This window comes from Dermacentor albipictus, chromosome 2 (assembly GCF_038994185.2).
Source record: "Dermacentor albipictus isolate Rhodes 1998 colony chromosome 2, USDA_Dalb.pri_finalv2, whole genome shotgun sequence".
Lineage (NCBI taxonomy): Eukaryota > Metazoa > Arthropoda > Arachnida > Ixodida > Ixodidae > Dermacentor > Dermacentor albipictus.
In genome coordinates this window covers 23999572-24013696 of record NC_091822.1, presented here as the reverse complement: position 1 = coordinate 24013696, position 14125 = coordinate 23999572, and the positions used below count along the sequence as shown (strand labels likewise).

The 14125-nt window shown below is 46.9% G+C and overlaps 2 protein-coding genes across 3 annotated transcripts in view; one reads left to right on the top strand and one right to left on the bottom strand.

The window, feature by feature from the left end:
- The window catches only part of Exn (Ephexin), a 173430-nt gene extending 167833 nt beyond the window's left edge, over positions 1 to 5597 (top strand). For both annotated transcript variants that reach the window (XM_065426613.2, XM_065426612.2), the window contains exon 16: positions 5400 to 5597. In XM_065426613.2, the coding sequence (XP_065282685.1) occupies positions 5400 to 5575 (176 nt within the window). In that variant the 3' untranslated portion in view covers positions 5576 to 5597. The remainder of the gene's footprint in view (positions 1 to 5399) is intronic.
- A 4675-nt stretch (positions 5598 to 10272) lies between these two features.
- LOC139055668 (uncharacterized) lies at positions 10273 to 14015 on the bottom strand. The gene is made up of 2 exons (XM_070533197.1): positions 13293 to 14015; positions 10273 to 10359 (listed from the first exon to the last, which is right to left on the bottom strand). The coding sequence occupies exons 1-2, from the start codon at positions 14013 to 14015 to the stop codon at positions 10273 to 10275; spliced, it is 810 nt and encodes a 269-aa protein (XP_070389298.1).
- Between the last annotated feature and the right edge of the window lie 110 nt (positions 14016 to 14125).

Sequence of the window (14125 nt, the reverse complement as noted above, 5' to 3'; positions counted from 1 at the left end):
CAATGAAAGTGTGCTCCAATTTCACTTAGTTACATTGTAATGCACTGTACAACAGTCTTGATCACTGGTGATGTTTACGTCCCACACCTGCTAATCTTAGATATTGAAAAATAATATGGTTGCTGCCAAAAAATACCATAATTTAGTTAGAAATTGTTTCAGTACTCAAGGTGGCTGTTCATTAAAAATTTGCTGGCATTTACCCTATACAGTGGACTCTCGTTAAACGGAACCTCAAGGGACCGGGAAAACATGTTCCGTTTATCAGGAGTTTCGTTTAGAGAGAGAATGTTCAAGATTTCGCAATCCGTTCAAGATTTCGCAATCCGTTCCGGACTGCTTGGTCCCGACGAGGCAGGCGTGCGCGCAATTGGCAGTCTCCGCTGAAGCGGATCTCAGATGCAAAATCTAGGTATTAAAGAGGACGGTACGCTATGGGCACAAACTTTATTGCACAAAAGCGGTAAGCAATGAACTTTTTTTCAGAGCACTACTAAAATTTAAAAAAAAAAATCTCAGTAGTCCACTTATTCCGCGGAGATCAGTGGGAACTGCGATTTATTGGCTTGTTAAAAAGGACTTTATGTTTGCTTGTTTGAGCTCTCGCAACCGTTTTCTTTGAATGGCACCACTCATACTAGAAAGGCTGCTCAAAAACAGTTCAGAACCTTCTTCTCGTTGGAAGAAACTCTTCAGCATTTGGACTGCCGGTTCCGCCTGCGCAGGTGTCACCACAGGATCAGAGTCGGCAGTCTCGTGTTCGACTTCTTCATAGTCGTCTTCGCTTTCATCGGGGGGGACAGACATCAGCTACAATGCTGATGTCTGCTACAACACTTGGCGACGAAATGTCGCAGACGACGCTAAACAGAGGATGTAAGGCTGAAGCCTAACAACAGCAAGCGCACCGTGACAGAGAGCAAGCGATGCGGTTACAGTGTGCGAGAAAGAAGGGGAGACAGTGATGCGTACCACGATGGGGCTCTGCGTGAACGTCAAGTTGTGGTTTCGAGTCTATTTTCGGTTCCGTTTATGCGGTGGTCTGAAAATTCGAGTTCCGATTAACGGGATTTTTTTTACATTGCCTTAATACAAAACCAACCAACTGCGAGGCGTTTGTTCCGTTTAAGCGTTGATTCCGTTTAACCGATTTCCGTTTATCGAGATTCTACTGTATTTCACAGCTAGAATTATCTGCACCTCAACTGCTTTGAAAGTTTATTCAATAAATATTCTCATGACAGTGCCCATAATTTCAGTTGTCATTATACACTGCTTTTATAAGTGGGCATTGCTGCCACATGGGTAGGTCTGCATAATCGACTGGTCCAGAAAATGGCGCAGTGAAAACTTGCTCGGTGACTGTAAAGCCTTTTGTGAAGGAAAATGAAATTCTTGGTATCAATGTGGCAATCATAAACGTGCTTTAACAATCGGATGCTTTGCGACAAAATTATAAAAAGTGGCAGGTATGACATCCTTTCAATGTTTTTGTGGGTTGATCAACAACAGAAACTGAGCTATCGGAGAACTGCGCTGTTATGCTGGTAGTCATGTGCAAAAACTCTTGAGCACGTGCCAGATTGCTTCAGCATGCTGCCTGTGACGTTTACTTATGCACGTGTGCAGTTTCTGATGCATGAGCATACAATGGGCAGGCGCACTTGTCCGCACGGCACATTTGCCCAACTGAAGACTGAGCACTAGCTGCACATGCCGGGACTTGTCTCTTGCTTGTAGTTTCACCATGAGGGAGCCACATCTACATTTTCCAATTTCATAATGCGAGCAAACTGCGCTTGTGTATATTTCTTGTAAAAATGACTATGCTGCCATTAGTTGGGCAAAATTTCCCCTTAAAAATAAAGCTAGCTTTACAGTTATGAAAATTATATGTCTTCCGCTTCTGTAGAGGAGCATAAAAGAAAGCTGTAAGCAGCAAATACTGAGCAAGTGTGCTGGTTTGGAAAGTAAACTTACCATTACCTAGTGGCAGATTATTCATTACTAACTGAGAAAGCTTGTTTAAAGGGCCCCTCACCAGGCCACATAGAAAATTTCAGTTATGTGCTGGAAGCTGTTACGTGCATTCTAGGGAGTGTTCTACTGCAAGAATTTTTCAAATTGGTTCATTAATAACCGAGATATAGGTATTTAAGTGCCGCGTACCTATGATTTCAGGAGGTGGGCACCACTGCCAAGAGAGACAACCTTTCTACTTGCTCCGTCTAGCCTCCGCAAGCAAAGCTCCTTTCCTGCGTTCCCCCATACTGGAGCTCGAGAATCGCTTGACACATACATCACAGGCCCTGCTTTTTTTTTTTTTTCTCACTTCCGCCCGCTGATGGTGTCGCGTGTGAGCTGTTGCATTTGTCTTGTTTCCTGCAGTGCACAATTTTGCACACTGTATACAAGAACACCTGACTTGCAGTATAAGTCAGTGCTACACAAACACTGAGGCAGACACGAATGGATCACAGAGCATGACCACATGCTGGAACACGGTAGCAAATGACATAGTTTGGCTGTCTGCATGGGTGACTGAACGACGTGGGGACAAGTAGACGAAACGGAAGTACATCTCTCTTGCTACAGTACAAAGTAAAACAATAACACGCAGCCATTAGGTTTGTGTGTTTTATTATCTCTGTAAACTTTAATTCGTCTATTGAAGCAACAGATTACACAAGTAACAAATATTGCCTGGAATAATTCTCGAAGTCACATGTAACTATGAGTGACGTCGTAGCACATACATTTTTGCAGTATACATACATGTATACATACATGCTCTTGCACATACGTCACCCCTCTGGCTGGGAGCACAGCACTTGCGAGGAAAAGGGCAAACAATGTTTGGTTTGAAATTTGAGCTCTTTCCACAGCACGTAGCGATGTAATGATTAGCAGACATGATCGTTAGCGCGCATTGTATAACTGACCCTGTTGTGAAAGCAATTTGCGACGGAGGATAGAGTGCGCCAAGTGCTGACGGTTTCATGTCCGCTGTGTTTTCGCCAGTTAGTTCGCATTGAAGCGAGAGCCAGCGTGAAGGTGAATACTCTTGCTGCTGCTGCCGCACTGCCTCACTCCAGTATTTTGACAAGTTTCTGCCATCATCTTGTGAGATGTGCTCATGTTTGCTTGTGTGCGCATGATGCCATGCTGGTTAATTCAGTTAGTAAGCGAATGTTTACAAGTTTATACGGCCGATAAAACTACTATCCTTATTTCATATAGCTCTCTTCTAGTTTGCTATCACAGTCGATGCTTCGTCTTTAGAGCAAAACTGCTACCTTTCTTCTGACTAATCATGCAATGGCCTCACAGATGCCCTGCTTCAAAAATCTTTTGACTCCTTCAAGTCGTATAAGCGAGGTTAGAGATAGTTATTGCACCTATGACACTTTAAGCTATGCAGGGGGGTTAGCAAGGAGGCAAGGCCCCGCCCAAAAGTTGGGCATTTTCGTTTGTTTATTTCTTTACGATGCTACTTCCGGTTTAGACATGTACGGTCCTCTCTTGACGCAAGATTGGCACTTGGGCTGCCTGACGTTGCCACGCCGCTGGAGCTATGTCACGCACAGAGCCCAATCAGAACATGTATTTGTCAGCGGTCGGATACTGTGACTTTATGGCAAGATAAGGCCCCTAGATAAAGCAACCTTTATCTGGGGACCTTGGCCAAAAGGCTCGTCACGGCACCCAGTGGCGGCCACAGTATCCACGCTATGCACTACACTAGAGCTATCTGTGACGCCACGTGCAGCAGACACAGCTATGCGCAGCTGTTGTGTGTAGACCAGAAGTGCAAAGAAGAAATACCTTTTTGGTCCGTTTGAGATCGAAGACCACATATATTCATTTATTTAACTGTACATTAGCCATTATCGCATTACTGATAATGTTCTTCCAATCAGGAAATCTGCCAATACCAGTTGGTTGGCTGCTTGTAACCTAGCCGTTGACGACATCTCAAAAAAGAGAGAGCAGGCGATTTTTTATTTTTAACACTTCCCTGCTACTTGCAGTACAAATATTTGGCTCACATGTTCACAGGAGCCTCGTCTGCAGATCAGCAAAATTTTGTTATCATGTTCAAAAAGTGTTTCAGGGCCTCTTTCGATTATTTGGGGCACTCTGAAACTTGCTTCTACCTTTTTTTTTTTTAACTTCAAGGTCCAGGACCTTCATTTAGTGCAAAAATGCAAACTGAAAAATGCCATGGCGGTAATACTTTAAGGGAGACACGCGTGACTGAAGAATATTGTTGATACCATAATTCCTTAGTTAAACTTGCCAGTGTTTGCGGAGTTCCATAGCCTGCTTCTTTTTGGATTAGTTGAAGCTGACTTGCTTCAATTTACATGTCAATAACTAAAGAAGTATGTGAGCTCATACAAGCCTGTGGTATCTTATCTTAGTAGTAAAACGTTCTAATGTTATCTTTGAGCCAAGAAATGTTCATGTTGCACTTCTAGCGATATTAATTCTGAAACTCCTTTTTTGAGCAAAATATTAACGATTAACACAGTGCAGGGCGACTGGACGAGGAGAGAGACGCACGCACACAGCACTGTCAAAATTCTTCTCTGTGCTCGTCCACTTGCGCTGCACTGTGTTATCATGAATCCCAACCAACATGCTTTAGGTTATTTTGTATGTTGTCATTTGAAAGCTACTATGGTTTGAATTAAAACCCAGAAAATTTAAATGTGTTTAAATTTTTGCATGTATCGTAATGAGGATATCGCTGCTGGATGCACTATGATGGCTTTGTTTATTCTTCACATGATGGGCCGTTCATCCTTCGTCCTTCTCCTCTATTCATTTAGCCATGCATCTTGCTTTCGCACGTTTCTTTAATAATTTGTTTAAAATTACTTAGGAGAATATACTTTAGCCTGCACAAATCGTTACATTTAATCTAGAGATTGCATGGAGAAAAGCATAGTTGCACTCGGTGTGGTTTGGCAGTGATGCACCCAGACCACAGGAATCCTGTTTTTACAATATTCTCTGAGAAGGCATAATACTGACACTTATCTATCGTTCAAAATGTGGCCTAGCCTTTCTTTTATCTTTATTTTTTAACTGCCAATAGGAGCTAGATGGAAAGTGATGCATACTGAAACAATCATGCCTTCAGAGCTGCAAATTTGTGATTACAGCAATGCGCAGATGTTTGACTGCTACACAGCAAAGTATTTCTTGAATATAAAATATGAGTGAAACATCTGTGAACTTATGTAAAACTGAACTCGATTTGATCCGGAGAAATCCTTTCATTATATGCATATCTGAGGGTCTACGTTTGGTGCATACTGATGCGATTTGCTGAAGTTAGTTGTGAGTGAGCCTCTGTTCTAGTGTCCACAAACGCAGTGTTCTCTTTGCAGGCTGGTATGAAGGGGAGCGTCTGCGAGATGGGGCACGAGGCTGGTTCCCAGCATCGCACACGGTGGAGTTGGTCAACCTGCACGTGCGCTCACGCAATCTGCGCCTTCGGTACCGCCTACTCATGGCCTCACAAACACTGCTTGAGCAGCAGCAATTTGGCAAGAGCGATGCCTAAATAAACTGCCTCTTTGTCTTTCTGTTGGTGTAACTCGGGACTTGCTGTGCCTGCCCTCTTATCGGTGTTGGTAGCATTTCTTGTATTATGGTCACCAACTTTCAGCCAGAAACACTCCGTTTTGAGTGAAAGGCTTCTGAGTGATAAGCATCACTTGCTCGAAATTGCCTCTTGAGTGTTTATTGTTCCTAGATGTCTTCCTTAGCATTTAAGGGTAGCTGTAAAAGGCAGCTGACCCTCCTGCACCCCCACATAAATGTAGAATCTTATTCAGCCCCCAAAAATGTGTTCTTGCTATGATCAAACCTGTATAATTGTGGTACAGAAACTCATTTTCTCCTGCATGCAACAAATTAATAATTACATTTAATTTTATTGCAGTCAGCCTTGGTTTTGATTTTTAATAGTATCAAAAGTCTTTTAAACAGAGCAGGTTACCCATTGTATCACTAACCATTGTATAGTAATATGCAGGACGCACCCACATAATGGCACAAATGCCAAGAATCGTATAATATCAATCTGCCATCACTGTATGTGCACTGCCTGCATCGTGTGTTAAAGCCTGTTAGGCAAACTGTCCGAATGCACATTTTCGTTTTTACCTGTGAACAAGGCCGCTGTGTGGTAGCCAAAATGTCTTTTTTAAGGATCCCTGAACCACCCCTTGGGCTTAGTGAAAAAACATAGTCCGCAGATGGCATACGCGGCTGTGAATATTGCAGCCAAGTTTTTCAGTCATGCACAGAGCATGTAGCTCGCAAGCAGAGTGCGAAGTCGCCTTTCTCTAAAACGCTCGCATTTCAACAAAAGCTTGCTCTTCGCTCTCTTCTGGATGCTTTATTTCATCATATAACGGTGTCCCATACGCAGCTGCATACGTCTATCAAAAAGGGTGTTGGGATCAGTGCACTTCTTCCTACTGTTACTGTGTATAATTATTTACAAAGTTCAATAAACAGGCTGAAGTAAAACGAAAATGTGCTTTCAAATTTCGATAATTATGTACTTCCGGAAGATGCCGACTCTCGTCTGCTCATGCTGGGCCGCAGCAGCCCATGTATAAAATAAACTTTGGCCAGCCTGCTTATCAGTGTAGTAGCCGTCGGATCTCATCAATTTGGGCTAGTTTGGATACTCGGCTAACCTCAATCCATGTGGAACTTAAGGTCAGACCATACTGACACTTGCCAGTATGCACTCGTGGCCACTCCTGGTAGACGCCTTGGCAGTCTAATTGATAGCACTTCAGAAATGCGCAAGTTGGATGTGGCTACTATCCGTCGGTCAAGCCTGTCCTCACCACGTAGCATGGTTAGACTGCTACGTATGAGGGCAAGCACGTACTCGAGCCTTGTCGTGCACAAAGCAAATGGTGCGCATACGCACTACGCTTGCTCATAGCTTGCATCTGCTATGTAGCCTAGATACCCTGGCTGCCACAGGGTGCCACGACGAGTCTACTGGCTAAGAGCGCTCTGGCTCGCTGAGGCCAGGCACATTTGGCTTACGTTAAGCGTGTCACAGGTGCCAAAATCAGAAGTGGCATTGTCGTTAACACCCAAAACCAAATTTGAACTGCACACTACGGTGACATTTAGAAGGCGGAGCACTGTGGGCACACACCACTCTGCCGTAACCTTTGCACTGCAAGCCACTGAAAGAGTGGAAGCACCGCAGAGGCCGTGCTTAATTGCCAGTGACTGCGCTTCTGCTGAATGCATTGCAGTACTTTTTGCAGCAGAGTATTTCTGAAATAGCCCATTTTCATCAAGGGAAAATGGGACATCCACCCAATCGTAGCAATTGCTACAAAGGAAACATACGGGTTCCCAGAAAGAAAAGCCTCACAATTGAAGAAAAATTCGTCCTGGTCCGGGACTCGAACCCTGGACCACCACCTTTCCAGGGCAGCTGCTGTACCATCTGAGCCAACCAGGCGGCTAGCAGATAGCAGGGCAAACTCAAATTTATCGATAACTCGAAGCAAAGGCAAGAGTTTTGGCGTAATAGTTCTGCGGAAACCCGCAAGGTGGAGGGAAGTAATTAATAGAGAGAAAATGAGACGAACTTATTACGTCAAAATAGAAAACTATTACGTTAAAAATAGCCTATTTTCACTTCGAGTGCGTTTCTCAACTTTGATAAAAAGTGTTTCAGGGCCCCTTTAAATCCATCTTTTGGTCGGTGCAGTACCTTGAGTTTTTAGAGTACAGCTCTTGGACACCAATTCCTGTCTTGAGCATCGGTACCTCATCATAACTGAGAGAACAAGCACAGTGAATGATGAAAGAGTGAACGCAGAGCACAGCAGGGGATAAAAGACAGCGACATTGAAAAGAGCATGAAGAGGAAAGTGGAGGAGGAGGGTATGGCAAAAGCATAAGCGTAGTGCCACGCACGACGGGCTCTACAGCGACGATGGCTATAAGATGGTGCCAGAGTAGCCCTCCGTCGTCTGTTCACCGATGACTTTATCGATAAGGCATGTATGTAGCGGGCGCATCCACTGATGCCATATATGAAAACAAAGTGCTGCATGAGGGAGGTCTCTGCGGCAGCCGCTGTGAGTCGCACCACACTTCGCTCCATTTGCAAAGTGCTGCATGAGGGAGGTCTCTGCCGCAGCCGCTGTGAGTCGCACCACACTTCGCTTCATTTGCAAAGTGCTGCATGAGGGAGGTCTCTGCGGCAGTCGCTGTGAGTCGCACCACACTTCGCGCCATTTGCAACATGCTGCATGAGGGAGGTCTCTGCGGCAGTCGCTGCGAGTCGCACCACTTTTCGCTCCATTTGCAAAGTGCTGCATGAGGGAGGTCTCTGTGGCAGCCGCTGCGAGTCGCACCACACAAAAATCTTCACCCCCAAGCTTGAACATGTCTCTTCCATTTGAGATAGTAAAAACTCTGTTTCACTAACTGTAGAATTGGTTCAGAACTGCTCCGTGTGCTTCATACTTTATTACTCCCGTCTAGCCCTTATGAAAAGGACACTAAACCTTGCCAATCTTTCCGCTCGACGCAGTGTGGCTCCCTTGTGTTTACATCGACAGAAAGTTGAGCTAGTTGGTAAGGATTCATTATGCAAAAAAAGAGGTGAGGCATGCAGACAGGACACAAGAGTAGAGAAGCGGACAACACGAACGCCGGCGTTCGTGTTTTCCACTTCTCTACTCTTGTGTCCTGTCTGCACGCCTCACCTCTTTTTTTTTGCATAATGGCTCACTTGTGCATCTTTCATAGCATCTATTACACCAACTACAGTTGAAAGCATACCTTGTTTACAGCCCCAGCTCATATGTCCTCAAATGTTGGTATACCAGTTACGTAGCCAGAAATTTATTTTGGGGGGCGCGGGGAGGGTTCATCACCGACAACTACCACTCCTCCCCCTCCTTAACTTCTCTCTCTCTCTCTCTCTCTCTCTCTCTCTATATATATATATATATATATATGTATATATATATATATATATATATATATATATATATATATATTATAATACTGAGACCGATCTGTTTATTCCAAAAGAAGGAGACGCCCCAGCTCACGCGTGAAGAAGAACAGGGAAGATGATGATGGCTATATACAAATGAAAACGACGAAGTACGTTAATAGTGCTTACACTAACTTCCCCCCGTCATGGAAGCGGCCAGCCTGGCCGCAGATTAGAGATTATCTAAACGGGGAGTAAAGGGCTTCATCCGCGAGACGTGAACAATTTCGGCATTCCGGCGGCGCTGGTCAGTGACGGAATGCACTGGGCAGACGAGATAGTTCACTGTAGATGTTTGCTGCACAACGGTGTATGGGCCAATGTAGCGTGGAAGGAACTTCTCACAGAGGCCTGGAGTGCGGACTGGAGTCCAAAGCAGGACTTGGTCTCCTGGGTGAAAACGTAGGTCACGGCGTTTGTTGTTGCAGTGACGCTTGCACTCAGCTTGGGCAGCTGCTGTGCTTTGCTGGGCGATTCAACGGCAATGTGCAATTCGGGCTGCAAAATCTTCCGGAAGCGACGCGTTAGGCGAAGAAGGTGCGAAAAAGAGTTCTCTGTCGAATATGGTGGAAGAAGATCGGCCATATACAAGGAAGAAAGGGCTGTAGCCGGTAGTCCGTTGAATAGCAGTATGATATGCAAATGTCACAAAAGGAAGAATTTTATCCCAGTCAGTGTGGTCAGGACGGATGTACATGGAAATCATGTCAGACAGCGTACGGTGGAAGCGCTCAGTAAAGCCATTGGTTTGCGGATGATAGGTAGAAGTAGATTTGTGGACGGTATTAGTGGCCTGAAGAACTTCCTCGAGAACTTGTGAAACGAACGCCTTGCCACGGTCACTGAGAAGAACGCGAGGAGCCCTGTGGCGCAAGACGATGGAGCGCAAGAAAAATTCGGCGAGCTCAGAAGCGGTACCGGATCGCAGAGGGGCAGTCTCGGCATATCTTGTTAAATGGTCGACTGAAGTGACAATCCAACGGTAACCGGAGGGTGTCAACGGCAAGGGGCCATATAAATCAATACCAACAAATTCAAAAGGTGCGTCCGGGCAAGGAAGAGGTTGTAGCAAACTGGCAGGAGGGGATGTCGAGCGTTTGCGGTGCTGACATGACGCACAAGAGGCAATGTATTTGCCACCGTTGTGGATAGGCCAGGCCAGAAGCAGCGGGTCTTTATGCGGTCGTAAGTCTTGTGGAAGCCTAAGTGGCCAGCCGATACGTCATCGTGAAGTGCCTCCAATACTCGCAGGCGAAGGCAGCGAGGTAGAACTGGGACCCACCGGTGACCTGTTGGGTGGTAAACGTAGCGGTGAAGCATGCCACCTTGAAGGCGGAATTGTCGAAGTTGGCGTCGCAAGCGGCTGTTGGGAGGTTCGGCGAACCCACTAAGGCGATCCATGAGAGCTCGACAGTAGGAGTCAGCCCGCTGTAGCGAGACGAAATCAGAGCGTGATGAAGGCGTAACTTGGTCCAAAGCCGTTATCGAGAGTTGGTGTGAGGCAGGCGTAGCATCAGAATGACTTAGTGGAAAAGATGACGGCGCGTTACCGGGAGAGAGTGAGAGTGGGCAGCGAGACAATGCATCTGCATCATGATGACTTTTTCCAGACTTGTACGTTATAGTAAAGTCATATTCCTGCAATCGGGGTATCCAGCGTCCTGACATGTTTTTCATTGATGACAGCCAACATGGAGCATAATGGTCGGTGACGATGGTAAAGTGGCGGCCGTAAAGGTATGGATGAAATTTCTGAATCGACCAAACGATAGCCAGACACACTTGCTCTGTAATGGTGTAGTTCCGCTCGGCTGGAGAAAGTGTTCGGCTGGCATATGCTATGACTTGCTCTTTAGAGGCTGCATTACGTTGCAGAAGTACTGCGCCAATACCTTGTGCGCTTGCGTCAATATGGAGTATGGTGGGGGCTCGATTATCGAAGTGGCGAAGCACTGGTCCGGAAGTAAGATGCCGCTTAAGATCTTGAAAAGCCGACTCGCAGTCGCTAGTCCATGTGAAAGAGGCACCGGTAACCAGTAGCTTGTGTAGAGGAGCTGCTATTGCTGCGAAGTTGCGTATAAATCGACTAAAATACGACGCCAAGCCGAGGAAACTACGGAGATCTTTCTGTTGCTGGGGGCGAGGAAACTAGAGAATGGCACTGATCTTTTCGGGGTCTGGCTGGATGCCATCTTTTGAGACGACGTGACCCAATACTTTTATGGACTTGCTTGCAAATTTTCATTTTTTTGTATTGATCTGGAGACCAGCATTTGCAAAGCACTTGAGAACTTCGTCTAATCAATGAAGATGTTGGTTGAAGTCAGACGAAAAGATGACAATATCGTCCAGATAACAGAGGCAGGTCTTCCATTTTAGACCACGAAATACGTTGTCTATCATGCGTTCAAATGTGGCAGGAGCGTTACAAAGGCCAAAAGGCATCACGTTAAATTCATAAAGTCCGTCTGGTGTAGCGAACGCGGCCTTTTCTTTGTCAGTCTCGTTCATTGGAATTTGCCAATATCCTGATCGAAGATCAAGGCTGGAGAAGTACTCCGCCCCTTGTAGTGTGTCCAAAGCGTCGTCAATTCGAGGTATTGGATACACGTCCTTGCGTGTGATCTTATTGAGCGCTCGATAATCGACGCAAAAGCGAACGGAGACATCTTTTTTCTTTACCAGGACCACGGGAGAAGCCCATGCGCTAGATGAAGGTCGTATTATCTTCCGCGCGAGCATGTCAGCAACCTGTTGTTCAATGACCTTTCGTTCAGACGGTGATACACGATAGGGTCGTCGTATTATAGCGGAACCATCAGTTTCGATGCGGTGTGTAGCCGCAGGAGTTTGGCTCAACAAAGGGGAACAGCTATCGAAACAGGCATTGTGCTTTGCCAAGACCACCATTAAGGCTTTGGACTGCGCGGCTGTTAGGTCAGAGCCAAGAACGGCTGGAGGAGGGAAAGAACCATCCAAACCTGAGGTTGGTGCTGGCGATGAAGAAGGGCAAAGCGTGACTATAGAGATAGGTTGAGTGTCGTGTCGACTAAGGTTGCCACTGTCATCCCTTTGGGCAGCATCACAGGATCTGGGGTCGTGTTGCAAGCAGACAGAAGGGCGCGGCCACGTGAAAACCAGACAAGACGGGTGGCAATGAGAATTCCGCGAGAAGTACAGCGGGAAGAACGGGCGACTAGGGCGTCTCCGTCGGCGATCTGACCGGATGTTACGGCTACGTCTTCGTGACCAGGACGCATGACGTAGTCTGCAACAATGGCCAAGTTCGCGCATGAAAGTGAAGAGTCCGTAACAGGTGCAAGCGCTGTATCCGTGATATGGACAACTTCCTCTCTACATGAAATGACGGCTGAAGCAGAATGTAGGAAGTCCCAACCCAGTATAAATTCATGGATACACATTGGAAGGATGATAAACTCAATGTGGTGATGTATGCCGTCGATGAGAACACGAGCAGTACACTGTCCGTCGGGGCAAATAAATGCATTATTAGCACCACGCAAAATAGGTCCAAGATAAGGCATTTTTACTTTCCGGAGCCGGGAACACAGATCACTACGAAGAACAGAAACGGCGGCACCGGTATCGATGAGAGCTGATGCGGGAACACCTTCGACAGTTACGGAAAGCATGTTGGTCGGGCGAACAGGAGGAATTTGTGAAGACCGATAAGAAGCAGTTTCCCCTCCAAAAACTGCAACAGTTAGTTTTCCGAGTGCTGGTCGACAAGATGGGAAGTAGGGCGAAGTGGTGATGTAGAGCGCCGGTAAGGCGACGGAGAACGACATCTGGCCGAACGGGAACTATGAGGCAGATTGGGAGCAGCTGGAGGAGACGGGGAACGCTGTTGAGGGAACAAGTGCGATCCGGGATAGTAAGCATCTAATCGACGAGTGCGGTCTCTCTCGTGCTCAGCATAGCCTCGTCTTTCATCCTGCTGGCGACGGCGGCAGAAGCGAGATATATGGCCGCGTATACCACAGTAAAAACAAACCGGACGAGGTGGACGCCACTGAGGGTACGATGGCGCAGCAAGTGCTCTGGTTCCCATCGAAGCCAAATGGTCATAGGAAATGTCAGTAGGCACGGAGGTCACGGTAGGGGTGGGTAGCAAAGTGACATCCGCGTAGGTAGGTGTGGGGCGCGCTACCGGAGCAGGATGCGTCGTGGGTGTAGTCATCGCTGTCAACTCTTGCTTTACGACCTCGTGCAAGTCGAAGGTGGGGGTTCGGGCACAGGCAGCAGGTGGACGCCTTAGGTCTTGTAGTTGAAGCTCTTCGCGGATGATGGTGCAGATAAGAGCACGTAGATCGGGAGAATGAGGAACCTGAGGATCGCTGCTGTCATGTGGAAGACGAATAGACTGCAGCTCGTTTAGGCGTTGACACGTTGAAGTGATGTCTTGAACAGAAGCCAGATTTTGCACAATTAAGGCGTTGAAAGCAACAGACCCAATGCCTTTTAAGATGTGGCGAACGCGTTCAGCTTCCGTCATGCTAGGATTCGCACGGCGGCACAGAGCCAAGACATCTTCTATGTATGACGTGTACGACTCTTGTAGAAGTTGGCGGCGCGTTCCAAGCTTCTGTTTGGTGACTTCTGCACGGCCAGATGAGAAAGCGAAGATTTGCTGCAGCTTGGAGGTAAATGTGGGCCAATCCGCGATGTCGGTTTCGTGGTTGAAATACCACGTCTTTGCAACACCGGTCACGTAGAAGGCGACGTGCCTCAATTTCTGGGTGTCGTTCCACTTATTGCACGTACTCACGCGGTCGTAGTGGTCGATCCAGTCGTCGACGTCATCACCGCGGAGTCCCGCAAAGACAGGGGGATCGCGTTGAGGGCTCGTTATAGTCCAAGAGGGCGCCACAGGCGGGGTCGTCTGTGTGGTAGGGTTAGAGGTGCCGGGGTTGGAAGTGTCCATCGTTGTGGGGGTAGTTGGGCGCAGACAGAGACCGGAACGGAGCTCCAGGGAGGATGGGAACGCGAGAGGACGTCGGGGTCTTGACGTACCTCCACCACTTTATAATACCG

Bases quoted from the DNA above. Each gene is read 5' to 3' on its own strand.
- LOC139055668 (XM_070533197.1), bottom strand. From the start codon at position 14,015: ATGGACACTTCCAACCCCGGCACCTCTAACCCTACCACACAGACGACC. The intron at 10,360-13,292 runs GTAAAGCAAGAG...ACCACCCAACAG, and splicing joins CCTTCGACTTGCACGAGGTC to GTCACCGGTGGGTCCCAGTT.